This window comes from Mustela nivalis (assembly GCF_964662115.1).
Source record: "Mustela nivalis genome assembly, chromosome: 1".
In the NCBI taxonomy this organism is placed as follows: Eukaryota; Metazoa; Chordata; class Mammalia; order Carnivora; family Mustelidae; genus Mustela; species Mustela nivalis.
This window is the reverse complement of record NC_139020.1, coordinates 167,553,386-167,567,887: the sequence shown is the minus strand read 5'-3', so window position 1 is coordinate 167,567,887 and position 14,502 is coordinate 167,553,386. Positions and strand designations below refer to the sequence as shown.

Below are 14,502 nucleotides of genomic sequence, written 5' to 3'. Positions count from 1 at the left end.
AAATGAATCACTGACCTCTCTACCTCTGAAACTAATATTATACTATATGTTAATTAATTGAATTTAAAATAACAAAACTGCAAAGAAAGAAAATTTTATATCTAAAAATTTTATTTGGAAAAGAAGTATGTAAAGAAAGTAAGAAAAAATGACCAACTAGGAATAAGATTTGCAAGTTAATCACAGAGTTAATGTTTCAAATTTTAAAAAGCCTGTAAAAATAGACAAGGAAATGACCAAGTTTTATAAAAGTTGGTTGTTTTATGAACAGTTTACAGAAAAATAAATACAATGGTTCTTAGTCATATGAACAAATGTTCATCCTCCCCTATACTATGAAAATTGCAAATGAAAATATACTGTAGAGGTGCTTCACATGTATCTATATGATTGATAAAATCAGGTTCCACAATATACTTTGACTGAGGTCCTTAGGAAATGATCACTCTCAGCCTTTGTTGGTAGGAGAGCAAATAGTATAGTCTCACCATAGAGAATGTGTCAGAATTTAGCAAAAAATACATATAAACTTACCCTTTAACAAACCAATCTGTATCTCAGACTCTACCACCAAAATAAGTAAAAAATTGAAAAAAAATTAAAATATTTTATTTTTTTATTTAACAGACAGAGGTCACAAGTAGCCAGAGAGGCAGGCAGAGAGAGAGAGAGGGAAGCAGGCTTCCTGACGAGCAGAGAGCCCAGTGCAGGGCTGGATCCAAGGCCCCTGGGATCATGACACTGAGCCACCCAGGTGCCCTGAAAAACAACTTTCAAAATGCTAGTCACATACTTAGAGTGTTAGACACGATATTTTAAGAACATTGTAGTATTGAATAGAGCAAATGAATCTTCAGAACGGTATCATTAAGAACCAGTAAGCATGTAAGCAGTAAGCATGAGGTTGATTGATATTTAAATGAGATATATAGAGAGATATTTATGTATAGATAGATACTTATGTCTCTATAGCTATATAAAACAGAGTGGCTACCTTATGAGATACTAATGTGTAGTCTGAAAAGGAAAAATAATAATTAAAGCAAATTTGGGAAATTGTTCTTAGAGATTATAATTTTTCTCATAACATTAAATGCTTTGGAAAAGTCTGTTGACAAATCTAAAAATATGTAATGCAGTGTCTATCAGGAATCTTTTCTTTTGCAGGGGTAAGTTTTGGGGTTGTAGAATTCCTCTTGTTTGTTTACTATAGAAGTGTGCCATAGAAAACAATTTGGGAAATATTGCTGTGAAAGTGAAATTCAATCTGTGGATAATTATTCTTCCTAAAGGATCAAGAAGTCTAAAGAGAGTTCCTGGTATCATGTGGTTAATGAATGCATAATTTAATACAAGTATTGTTTAGAATCTACTAAATATTAAATATTGGATTTGCTTTTGGTGACATAATGGGAAGAAAGAAAAAATTATGGGAAACTGGTAAAACATTAAAATATAGTGCTACTATTAATGTTATAATAAAGATTTGAAATTTTTCTTGAAAATCCTTAAATGTGATTGAGGGACTAAGTGTAGGCAACCATTGCATCGTGCCAGAGAGAGAAAATTAGGTTGTGATGAGTGACAGCAGGAGGCAAGATGTTCCTGGCAAAGACAAGAACATGAGCAAATGTAACTTAACATTAGAGTCAATAGTATTCAGAAAAAAAAAGAGCACCCTATCTGTCTGGAACAACTACAACAACAAAAAATTTTTGGTGAAAGGTTTGTGTAAGTCCATCCTATTAAGAAGAATATGGGCTTTGGAGTTGGACAGATTTGACCTGTCATAATCACTCTAGTGATTATTCCCAAGTGGTCTTGGGAAGTAATTTAATCTCGATTAAGGCTGACCTTTTCTATCTATATAGTAAAGATAAATAATATTTAACTCATAAAGTAAGAATGAAATAAAAATAACATAGAACATTTCTAACACAGTGAAGGGCATTTAATGTCACTTCTTATTAGGCAGATCAGGGCAAAGTGATGAGCATCCTCATTTGTCAGGGGAAAGAATTTGAATTTTATTTTGTAGGCAATGAAGAACCATGGAAGAATTCTGAACCTGAGGGTGAGGTGATAAGCTCTGTGGTTTGGAAAGATGAATATGAGGAATGAATAGATGAAGAGAGACATCTAGCAATGCATCCTAATGGAAGATGAGAAGGGCATGATGGGGCTCATAGTGTGGCTACAACTGTTAAGTATTACTTAGCTAGAATTCATAGAACTTGGCTCCTCATTAGATAATGTGAGGGTGAAGAGTAAGAAAAGAAGGAATAAGAAAATGACAATTTGTATCCCGAGCACCTGAGTTGCCAGTAATACCAAACACTGAGCCAGACAAAAGATGGAGTAGGTATATAGAAAAAGATTGAAATTTAGGTGTGGAATTCAGTTTGTTTTCTGTCATTTTTCTTTTGATATATCACCTTTATAGAGTGAGTGAACTTTGAAGATTTTAATATTAAAGTCCAGTCTTTAATCCCAACAATCCCTTTATTCTATGGAACTGCTATATTTGATCCGTGTGTTGGCTTATTACAAAAGCTGTCATTGTGATCTTTTGGAATATGTTTCTAAAATTTATTTATTACATGAAAAAGATTAATGCTACCAAGTCAAATACCAAACACTATCAAAACAACTTAATAAGGTAGCCAAACATAGATATGTACTTTGCACAATTGTATCCCCCCAAACATTGTTTGTTTTAGTATAGTTGAAAGTAAATGCAAATGTAGACATTTTACTCAACACCAATCTTTCTGTGTGTGTGTTTCTTGTTTTAATGTGCAGGACAGGAGAGAATTGGAAAAGATTCCAACTATGAACAGGAAGGTAAAGTTCAGTTTGTGATTGATGCAGTCTATGCGATGGCTCATGCCCTCCATCATATGAACAAAGATCTCTGTGCTGACTACCGAGGCGTCTGTCCAGAGATGGAGCAAGCTGGAGGCAAGAAGTTGTTGAAATATATCCGCAATGTTAATTTCAATGGTGAGTCTCTAAATAATCACGCTTTTGGAATTCTAAGTGTTGGCATAGTGTGTTTCCTAAGTTATGTAGTTGAATTATTTATTGCAAAAACCCAGTTGTTTATATGACTTCAAATGGCTAATTCAATATATGAATGATGAGTAAATGAATGAATGAGTGAATATTTGGGAGCTATGGTTTGTCTTCTCTTCCCCCAAATAGAAAGATACTTGCAGAAAGCTAGATTCTTCCTCCATGAATATCCATAGGAGTGGGAAGGGGAAGAGGAAAGAAAAGGAACCATTGCTCCAGGTGTCTGTGTCGTTTGAAATAATGATTGTGAATTGCCACAATAACTACATTCCAGATTAGGCACATTCCTGTTACAAATTGTTTACCTAAAAGGGTAGGAAAAATGGGCAAATAGGGTAGAAGGCATAAGGGAGAAATACCACTTCTCTGATAGTATCTTTCATATAGTATTGACTCTTATAACATATAAACACATCATGTATCAAAAACTAAACAGTTAAAATAAACCCAAATGTGGCTTGCATTAGTCAGAGTTTTCCAGAGATGTAGAACCAATAGGATATATATAGATATACAGAAGAGAGTAACTTATAGAAATTGGCTCACATTATTATGGAGAGAGGGAAGTCCCACTACCTTCAGTCTGCAAGCTGGAGAACCAGGGAAGTTGGTATTGTAATTCAGTCCAAGTCTAAACACCTAAGAAATGGAGGGCTTGTGGTTTAAGTCCTGATCTGAGTCCAAAAGCCAGACATCTGGGAGCACCAGTATCTGAGGGCAGGAGAAGGCACAGGTCTCAAGAAGAGACAGTGAATTGGCCCTTCCTCTGTCTTCCTGCTCTAGCCAGAGCCTTAAGAGACTGAACGATGTCCCCACTACTTTGGGGAAGGACACCTGCTGTATTCAGTTTATCAATTCAAATACTAATCTTTTTCAGATATACCCTCATTAGACATACCCAGAAATAGTATTTTACTGGCTATCTGGGCATCTCAGTCAATGCAACACAGAAAGTTAACCATCACATAGGTATAACTCAAAATTCAATATAGAGAGTAATAAATAAATTTAACTATGTCCAAATGAGTGATGTAACCATGCTGAAGGGTTTGAGGAATAAAAAATGAGCACGGGTAGTTTCAAAACACAATTTGACTATATGCTATATAAGACCAAAGACAAAAATTGCTATACACAACTATTGTACAATAGCTAGTAAACTTGTGGGTTCACAATTCTGAAAATAATTTATGTATGTAAGAGGACTCAGAGAATAATGAAGCATATTGTGGATAATGAGCGCTAGGTTTCTTACAGTCAGAAAAAAAATTACTAGTAAGAATGAGAGAGAACTGGAAGGAATGCTGTATTGTGTTTGGATAGGAGATACCTGCATTAACTCATAGCTTTCTTTCTTTCTTTTTCTTTTTTGAGTTATTTATTTTGAGGAGAGTATATGTTTGAGCAAGGTGGGGGATTATGGTGGAAGGACAGGGCAGAGGGAGAGAAACCTCAAGTAGAATCTCACTGAGCATGGAGCCCAACATGGGGCTCCATCCCAGGACCCTGAGCTCATGGTCTGAGCTGAAATTAAGTCAGATGCTCAACCGACTGACACCCAGATACACCAGAACTCATAGCTTTTAATATGCCTGAAGATAAGTAGATAGAGAAATAGATATGTGTATGTTATAAATGTATACATATCTGTGTTGCCTAGTTCTGGCCACTGAAAGGTCTAGGAGCAATGACACCCTGGTAGAAAAGATGACAACTAGTACCCACATCCTATTTATATAGACACTATCCATTAAAAAGCATGAGGGCTGTCTAGAATAACTGTAGATTCAAGGGCCAGGACATTTAAAAGATGAGTCTGAAGCATCATGTTATGTCAGAAAGTAAGAGTGCTCAAAAACTGATGGGGGATTTTGAAAGAGCCCAGGAACCAACTTGAAGGAGACCACACTTGCCAATTGGAGGGCAATAATGGATTATACTAACAGAATGAAACAAACATCTATGAGTCCATACTGATAGAAATAAATAACTGAACTGAATACATAAGTGCAGAAGAAGTATAATGTAATGATAGATGGTAGTTCAAAATCACCATTTTTGCAAGGACCCCTTTACTAATTGTTCCAAGCAGGAACCATCAGTGGATACTAAAATTATTGGGATATAGTATGATCAGAAACAAGGCCTCTGCATGGCCTCAAAGTACCTTCTACCCAGAAACATTAATTGCAAAGGAGAAAAGAATAGCTTAACAATGGAGAAACCTGGAAGACAGACAGCACCTTAACAAGATAATCAAGGTTAACATCACCAATAATGAACCTTAGTGACATCACTTACCTTTGATACCCTATGAGTGTTACAACATCACTTCTGAGGTGTTATTGCTAAAAATGGGTAACTTCACTCTAATTACAAGGAAGCATCAGAGAAATCCAAATTGAAGGACGTTTTTTAGAGTAACTGATGGGTACTCTTTAAGACTTTCCAAGTCAAGATAAAGTTAGAGGAGGAATTATTCCAGACTGAAGGGACTAAGGGGACATTACTATTAATGTAATATGGGAACACTGATTGATCCTATACTAAAAGACATTAATGGGACAATGAAGAATTTTTTAATTGTCATTTTATTTTATTCTTTTCATCATGATAAGTATACTCCTTAATTCCCATCATCTTTTTAACCCATTCCACCATCACTTCTCCTCTGTAACTGTTACTTGGTTCTGTTTCTTGGTTTACATCTCTTTATTTCCTTTGCTCATTTGTTTTGTTTCTTAAATTCCACATGAGTGAAATCATATGGCATTTATTTCACTGACTGACTTATGTCACTCAGCCTTATACACTCTTGTCCATCCATGCCATTGCAAACAGCAAGATTTTATTCTTTTTTATGGCCGAAAAATATTGCATTCTATATACATACCACATCTTATTTCCATTCATCTATCAATAAACACTTGGGATAATTCCATAATTTGGCTATTGTCAATAATGCTGATATAAACATAGGTGTGCATGTATCTCTTTGAATTAGTGTCTTTGTATTTTGGGGATAAATACCTGATATTGAGATTACTGGATCATAGGGTAGTTCTATTTTTAATTTTTGAGGAAACTCCTTACTGTTTTTCACAGTGGCTGAACCATTTTCTTTCCCTCTAACAGTACAACAGGATTCCCTTGTTTTTACATCCTCACCAACACTTGATGTTTCTTGAGTTTTTTTATTTTAGCCCTTCTGACAGGTATGAGAAATTTTGATTTGCACTTCCCTGATGTTGAGTGATATTGAGCATCTTTTCATGTGTCTGTTGACCATCTGTATGTCTTCTTTGGAGAAATGTCTCCTCATGTCTTCTGCCCAGTTTTTAAATGGACTACTTTTAGGGTATTGAGTTTTATATATTTTGCATACTAATTCTTTAATGGATGTGTCATTTTCAAACATCTTCTCCCATTCCATAGATTGCCTTTTAGTTTGTTGATTGTGAGAATTTTTAAAAATTGTATATGTTTCAAATAGTATTAAATCAATGTTTATTTCCTGAATTAGATTATTACATTATGGTTTAAAAAATCATCTTCTCTTCTTGTAAATAATAATCCATTTAAGCTCAATACCTCGTCAGTCATTCAGGAGTTACCTTGCAGGTGGACGAAGGGGAACCATATCCAATTTTGGAACTAAGCGTTTCTTATTTAAGATGGAGACCAAAATGACCATATATAAAACCAGAAAAACAGTTTAACCACAAATAATCTTTTGTTATTGTTTTTTCCAAATTCTAAGAATATCCTAAAATATATAATTCCCCAGAACTAAATGCATATAAACTCTATTATTTATCAAACAGAGCTGCTTATCATATGTGTTATGGTCAGTTTGTGGTTTTGCATTCTGGTCTTTGAATGTGCTTGGGCATTCTTACCCTACTAATGAAAAAATTGATTTAAAAAATGTCCTTTGTGACCTTTCACTGACTCTTCTTCTAGGTTTCTGTAGACTCATTTAGTCAAGACTGTCTTTCCCACTGATGAGCCAGAGGGACTGGACAAAAAGTTTTCAAATGATTACTATGAACCAAAACCTGTGCTATGTACTTCACTTGTATTGGCTGGCTTACATTTCAAAACACAAAATTGTTTAGATTCTCTTGTTTTCCTTAATTTTTTATAGATAAGGAAATTAATAGAGAAATTAGGAACAATGATGTTCAAAAACACGTATGTAGTGATGATGCTACATACTTGGTCCCTATGTTCCTAACTCCACAACTTTCTCCCTTGACTACTATTTAAGTGTCTGAGAAGAAGGGTTTACTGCATCATTCCTGCTGACAGAATGGAGACTTTTTTGCATGTTTTATGGAGGATTTTGATTTTTCTTTGTCTCAGTAAGCTTAATTGTGCTCTTATGTTACTTTAGTTTGAAGTTTTTTGTACCCCTGGGAGTTTTGTTCCAGACCAGTAGAGTACAATTTAATAACTCTGAAATTCACATTTACCAAAGCATCAATTTAGGAAGTAAGAAAATGCCCTGAAAGTATTGTTATAGGTTCACCAAGTACTTAACCTCCTTTTATGCACCAAGAGAAAAGATGGCTAATTTTTTCTTCATTACTTACAGCCATTTTTTCCTGCATCCCAAATGAATGCAGTGACCTGAGCCTAAATTTGATTTAGTTATCTCTGTGTTGGCCCATCCAACTCAATGTCACTACTTGCAGATGTAAATTTAACAAATTTGTTATTCACATATCTAATCTTAGAGAATTGCTGTATCATGAAAGTAGTTAACCTGAAATGTGTCTGTATCTACATGTGTTAGTTTCCAGAGAACACATCGGATTGGGCTATGTTTTGTAAGAAAGACACATCTCATGTGTTCTTGAAAAATGAGGTTAGCTTTCCTTTGTTGAGAGGTAAGATCTAGGTTCCCTCCCCTTGAATCTGAGGGAGGCTATGACTAATGCAGAAGTGACACCATGTGATTTCTGAGGCATAAAAGTAACGGGACTGCTGCCTGATACTCTTGGAACATTAGTATTATGGAAACAGCCACCATGTTGGGAGGAAGCCAAGAACTCAAACAGGCCATATGAGGGTATGGCAGCTATAGCCCCAGCTGAGATCCCAGCTGACAGCCAGCATCAATTATCAGGCATGTGAGCTTCAAGCTGCCCCCACTGACATGAGGACCAGAGAGGTGATGTCCCTGCCGAGCCCAGCTCAAATTTCAAAATACAGGTCGTCATTATTTGGAGCACTAATTTTTAGGGTGGTTTGTTGAGTAACAATAGATGATTAAACACAAATCAGTGCTGCATTTCTGGAATCTGGGTATGGGGTGGTAAAGTGAGAGAAAAATGTAAATACCTTGATGCAAAGGACTCATCTGGGCAATCTAGATCCCAAATTCTGCTCTAGAAGAAAGGAATTCTATTCAGATACTCTAATTCAGTAGAGGATATTGATGACAAATACCTTCTGTCATCTGGTTTCCTCTCAGTGTCCTAGCTTGGCAAGGGGCCCTGTTTCCTTCACCATTCTATGCTTGTGTCCTGGCCCTGATAGCTGTGGACATTTCTGCAGATGATCACTTCTCTTTTGACAACTTCTTTCTGGACTTCTTTGATTTGTTTTTTAATATAGTTTTCAAGTCTTCATTAAACATAATCCCTTTTATTCTCTTTCAAGAAGTTAAGGGATGCTGTTAAATAGGAGCTATGGCATAAGAAAACCCTGGAAATAATAAGCCTGTTGCATTATAGAATCCATCAAAAAGGTCAAAGCCACACAATATGCTATTACAAGTCATCACTTAGATAAAGTATTCAGCTCCTCTACCTTAATTTTTTTTTTAAGCATGAACTTTAATGAGAATGGAAAGGGCATGACAAGAATCATTTCTCCTAACAAAGATTGTAAGAAGAGAGAAAGATTAGGCAGTGTGTCTCATTTTGATGAATATTTAGCTGGTGAGCTAGAGATCCTTTGGAGCCCCAGGCCTCCAATATTCTTGCTCTCTCTTCTCAAAGACTATGAAAAGCTCAAGTCATATTATTTAATGAATAGAAGCTGTTGAATTACAGCAAAGCACAACATGAATCCTAGTATCCAATGTGAAAGAAAAGAAAGGTGAGCATATGAATATTAATATCTTCCTGCAAAATGATAGGATTCTCATTTTCTTGCTAATAACATGTGGAATCCAGATTTTCTTTCTTCTCCTTATACTTAGAATGCTCACTGAAAGAATAAAGTCAGTATTTAAAAGCCTCTTACACTGTGTGGGAATGCAAGTTGGTGCAGCTTCTTTGGAAAACAGTGTGGAGATTCCTCAAGAAATTAAAAATAGAGCTTCCCTACAACCCTGCCATTGCACTACTGGGTATTTACCCCAAAGATACAGATGGAGTGAAAAGAAGGGCCATCTGTACCCCCATGTTTATAGTAGCAATGGCCACGGTCGCCAAACTGTGGAAAGAACCAAGATGCCCTTCAACGGACGAATGGATAAGGAAGATGTGGTCCATATACACTATGGAGTAATATGCCTCCATCAGAAAGGATGAATACCCAACTTTTGTAGCAACATGGACGGGACTGGAAGAGATTATGCTGAGTGAAATAAGTCCAGCAGAGAGAGTCAATTATCATATGGTTTCACTTATTTGTGGAGCATAACAAATAGCATGGAGGACATGGGGAGTTAGAGAGGAGAAGGGAGTTGGGGGAAATTGGAAGGGGAGGTGAACCATGAGAGACTATGGACTCTGAAAAACAATTTGAGGGGTTTGAAGTGGCGAGGGGTGGGAGGTTGGGGGAACCAGGTGGTGGGTACTATAGAGGGCACAGATTGCATGGAGCACTGGGTGTGGTACAAAAATAATGAATACTGTTATGCTGAAAAAAAAATTTTTAAAAAGTCATTTTTGTTATTGATGGGGTGTGTGTGTGTGTGTGTGTGTGTGTGTGTGTTTCCTCCTCTCTACTGGAAAAGCTTAGTTTGATTAGCATACAGAGAGGGCTTAAGAGCTTTGTGATAAAATTGGGTGCCTTTGTGAGCTATGGGGATAGTGTTTAGGTAAGACAGAGGAGGAGCAAATTGAAATAGTGCCCTTAACCAATGAAGATGCACCCACTAACTCAAGTTGGTGAGACCAGGGTAATGTTGCTTATAGATCACAGCTCATCTTCAGAACGGGCTGTCATCTAATCTTTAGAAAATAAAAAAAAAAATTACACTGATGGAGAAATTCAAATAAGATATGAGTTAGGAGAGACAACTTTGGTGCACAACAAACTAAATATCTGAAGATGGGTGTTCTCGTCTTGAGATACCAACAAATAAAACAATACTCTTGGCCACCTTGGTATCTACTCTTTGTGGGACTGTCCCTCACCTAAGACAGGAAGACAGTGGCCATGAGAAGATGAAAAAGTCACTGGGATCAATAAACCTAGGCTCCAGCTTGTTGTGAAAAGTGGGAAGTGCAGACTCTCAAAACAATCGGACATGGCAAAGCGAAGCTGGTCATTCTCACCAATTGCCCAGTTCTGAGGAAATCAGAAATCGAGTACTATGCCCTGTGGCTAGAACTGGTGTACATCATCACTACAGTGGTAATAATATTGAGATGGGCACAGCATGTGGGAAATACTACAGAGTAAGCACACTGGTTATCATTAATCCAGTTGATTCTGCTCTCATTAGAAGCATGCCAGCACAGCCTGGTGAAAAGTAAATCACACAAATTTTTTCTTTAATAACTGGCCAGAGCTTGTTTTGAAAACAAAAACAATACACAAAACCATTCCCGTCTCTTGAGCATTTGTTACATAAGAGGCATGGAACTAAGCAGTTTATATACTTAATTACACTAAATCCTCACTAACATGAGATTAGTAGCATTAGAGAAAGGTAGCATTAGGGATATTCAGAACCTGAAGGAGACTGAATAACTTAACAGTCACACTTAGAAGGTGGTTCCTGGAATTTAAACCCCTTCTTTGGGATTCCAAAGCCAGTTATTAAGAACTATTTTAGTCTCGTTAGTTGAGACACTCTGGGGCAAGGAATGTCCCCCTTTTAAACCTAAGTATACTTTGTCACCTGTCAAATTAGCAAGTTTGATGTTCTGTGTTCTCTAGCTCTTTATTGGTTTCATATTGCTGCCTTAAAAAATACCATAAATTTAGTGGCTTAAACAACATACATTTATGATCTTACAGTTCTGTTAGTTTGGGAGTCTGACACGGGTCTCACTGGGCTCTGTTAAGGTGAAGGCAGGGCTGGTTCCTTCTGTGGGCTGTAGGGGAAAAAATCGGTTTCTTTGATTTTTCTAGCTTGTGAGGGCCCACTTGGCCTTCTGGGATTATGAACCTTTCCTCACATCACTCTAACTCCTTGGTTTGACCATCACAAATCCTTCCTCCTCTGAGTCCTGTTCCCTCGTTCCTAGAGGGATCATTATGATTTCTCCAAGTTTAACCAAATAATCCAAGATAGTTTTCTCCCATCTCAATGTTCCCAATCATATCTCCAGAAATCTCTCATTTTGTATGATAACATTCATAAGTTCTGGGGATTAGGACATGGAAATATTTGGGGAGCCAGTACTGAGACTACTCTAAGCTCCATTTTTTTTTTCCATTTTCAATAACAAAGTATCATAAAATCCTATGCTCGGCAGTTGGAGGATGGTATGGAGTTCTTTAGCTATTTCTGTATCCTACCTATATTTTGAATTCCCTCTTCCACTAGAGGTAAGCTTCAGCATAGGATTGCAATTCTGTATGTCTCTGATGACCTAATATATTGTCACGCTGTTTGGATCCATTTCCTAACTCTGTTCTTGTGTGGCCACTCAGCACCATGCCTGCTTCCCTAAGTATAGGTGCTTTTTTTCTTTTTTTTTCCTTCCTGTTTTAGGTTATTTTTTTCTAGTTAACATGTCTTTTATCCCCCACTCCCCACCCCATGCATATTATTGATGATACAAATACCATGTTGGCCCAGCTTCTGCAGGAGGTAATGACTCTGCTAATCAAATGCAGAACTTTATCATCATTAGGGTCTTAAATTTATAATGAAAATTATCAAAAGGGCTTCATGCTTATTATCTGAATTTACCCTACCCCTCTCCAACAAAAAATAGCAAAATGAACTTCTGTTCTTAGTGATTCTCTTTCAGCTTATAAATGATCCTTAATTTCCTTGTAAAAGACAGGAAATAGATAGTTTCCTCTGCAAAATATCAATACTCTGAGTTAATACTCTAAGATACTCTTAGAGTCACATACCCTCAGGCCAGTGGTATTTATCCTGTTTCCAAGGGATCATGAGAGAAACAGCATTCAGTTTGCCAGCTCTTGAATCCTTTATAACTGTTGTTGAAAGTAACCCAAACTCACATCTCTCATTCTCTGTGTATGATTTGCCAGTTGGTCCATGTGGTTAATACTAAGGAGCTTTTCACTCACATCTAACTTTCAAAGGTTACACACAGACACACACACTCTCTCTCTCTCTCAATAGATGTATTCATCTTTTTAAGTTGACTTCAGTGTCTAATTCTGCCAAAATAATGGGTTTCATCTAAGCCCTACATTTTAAAGAAGACCCACATAGCAGATTGAAAAAGAAATTATTAAATACTTTCCGTGTACATTAGTAAGCATTTTAGACTGGTTATATAAATTAGACATGGTCAGCAATAAATATGTTTAAATGTGATCAATATCCAAGTACATATTTAAGTAAAGTTTTTGGTTTAGTTGCATTTTAATTCTCTTAGATTTCTTTTTTTTTTAAAAGTGCTATTTTTGAAATGATTCTTTATTAACCACATTTGATAATTAAGTGGAAACTAAAATAATAATACAACTTTAGATGGTCTCTGGGAAATAATGCATTTAATTTTCTCCACAAGGGGGGAAGATTAGCATAAAATATCAAGAAATATTGAGATACAGAACTGTTCAAAGGGGGAGGCAGGTCACCTGCCCACCTTCTCTAGTAAGTATCCACAGGCCACAGTGATGATTTGCCCATGGGGTTACCCATTGCCCATTTAGGGGGAACCTATTAAACAATGTGATAATCTACTAGCTACCTTGCTTATCAGCAGGTCTCCAGACCATCACCCAAGGCATAAAAGGTAGATGAAATCTTGATTATAAAATCTTGCATTTTCTTGTCTTCCTCAGGGAGTGCAGGCACCCCAGTAATGTTTAACAAAAATGGGGATGCTCCTGGGCGTTACGACATCTTTCAGTACCAGACCACAAACACCAGCAACCCTGGTTACCGCCTGATTGGGCAGTGGACAGATGAACTTCAGCTCAATGTGAGTACTACTTATCCCTCTTCCTTTGCTCATGTGATGAATGGACAGACTTTTAATGTGCTCAGTCTGGCTAACATTCTTGTTTTTATGTTTGTGTGGTTATATATGTGGGCATGCATCCTGTTAAAATCATCTGCAGGGATTGATAATCCATAATAATGTAAGAGTGATGGTGATGATGATTAGGATGATAAAAGTGTGCTTTGAATTTGTACTGGGTATTATACTCAGCTCTTACAGGAATGATCTCATTTAGCCTGAGGCTTGAATGGCTTAGCAAACAAGTTCCGTGCTAATACTTTAAAAGATCCTTCTCTTGGTCAGATTTTCTTTCTTCTTTCTTCTTTTCTTCTTCATATGGTGATGTATTTTTTTCATTTAGAGCATTTTAGTGAGTCACTTTGGATTTTACTGAGATTCTCTGAGTAATTGCAATGTTAACATCCATAACCTCTTCCTCTTCTGGTCAAACATGACCTTGAGTAAGCGGCCACTTCCTTGTGCAAGGTTAGGTCAAAGTGCACCAGCCAGAGACCATCAGTTGGTCATCTGTAGTCACAGTTAGGCTTATTTAACTTTTAATTGCATGAAGTTTGCTCCTGCCAGCAAAACCTCTTCATGATGAAGGAGTTTCGATGTCATTTATTATATGTTTGGGGCTGAGGTGGGTGATTTTTAGGAGGTTTAGGGAAATGACTAGTTTGGGTTTGGGCCCTCTTAGGAAATAGACACAAGTTGATAATAGTACACCTTCGTGATTTTTGTGTAGGGGATGGGGAGATAAAGGCTAAGCAAGAGATGTCACTTAAAAGAGAAATAATAGGCACTTTGGAGAACTGAAGAAGGGAGAAGTTATATTTGTGGTTGCAGAGTATCCTTCTTTCTTTCTAGTTTCAGAACCAGTTATGGAGTGGCCTTGTTTTTGTCTTGTTCCACCACAGTCATTGAGTGGCTTTGTCTGATTATCATTTATATTCTGCAGAAGTTGTTGAGGTTGGGTTTGGAATGGGCCCACCTCCATAATACCTAACAGCTTTCTTGCCATTTAAATTTTTTTTTTCATTTCTTAATATTTTTAGGTTCAACATTCATTGGTGTGCTTCTC

General features: G+C 36.7%; 1 protein-coding gene and 1 pseudogene across 8 annotated transcripts in view; both read left to right on the top strand.

The window, feature by feature from the left end:
- GRM7 (glutamate metabotropic receptor 7) overlaps nucleotides 1-14,502 on the top strand; it is a 924,866-nt gene that overhangs the window by 627,639 nt on the left and 282,725 nt on the right. For all 7 annotated transcript variants that reach the window (XR_014298757.1, XR_014298758.1, XR_014298759.1 and 4 more), the window contains exons 6-7: nucleotides 2,803-3,003; nucleotides 13,258-13,397. Coding sequence is in view for 3 of the 7 variants with exons in the window: in XM_082683125.1 (XP_082539251.1) it covers nucleotides 2,803-3,003; nucleotides 13,258-13,397 (341 nt within the window). In the remaining 4 variants the exon portion in view is untranslated. The remainder of the gene's footprint in view (nucleotides 1-2,802; nucleotides 3,004-13,257; nucleotides 13,398-14,502) is intronic.
- LOC309840774 (large ribosomal subunit protein eL30 pseudogene) lies at nucleotides 10,482-10,793 on the top strand (annotated as a pseudogene). The gene has a single exon. The product of its transcript is annotated as a large ribosomal subunit protein eL30 pseudogene (transcript).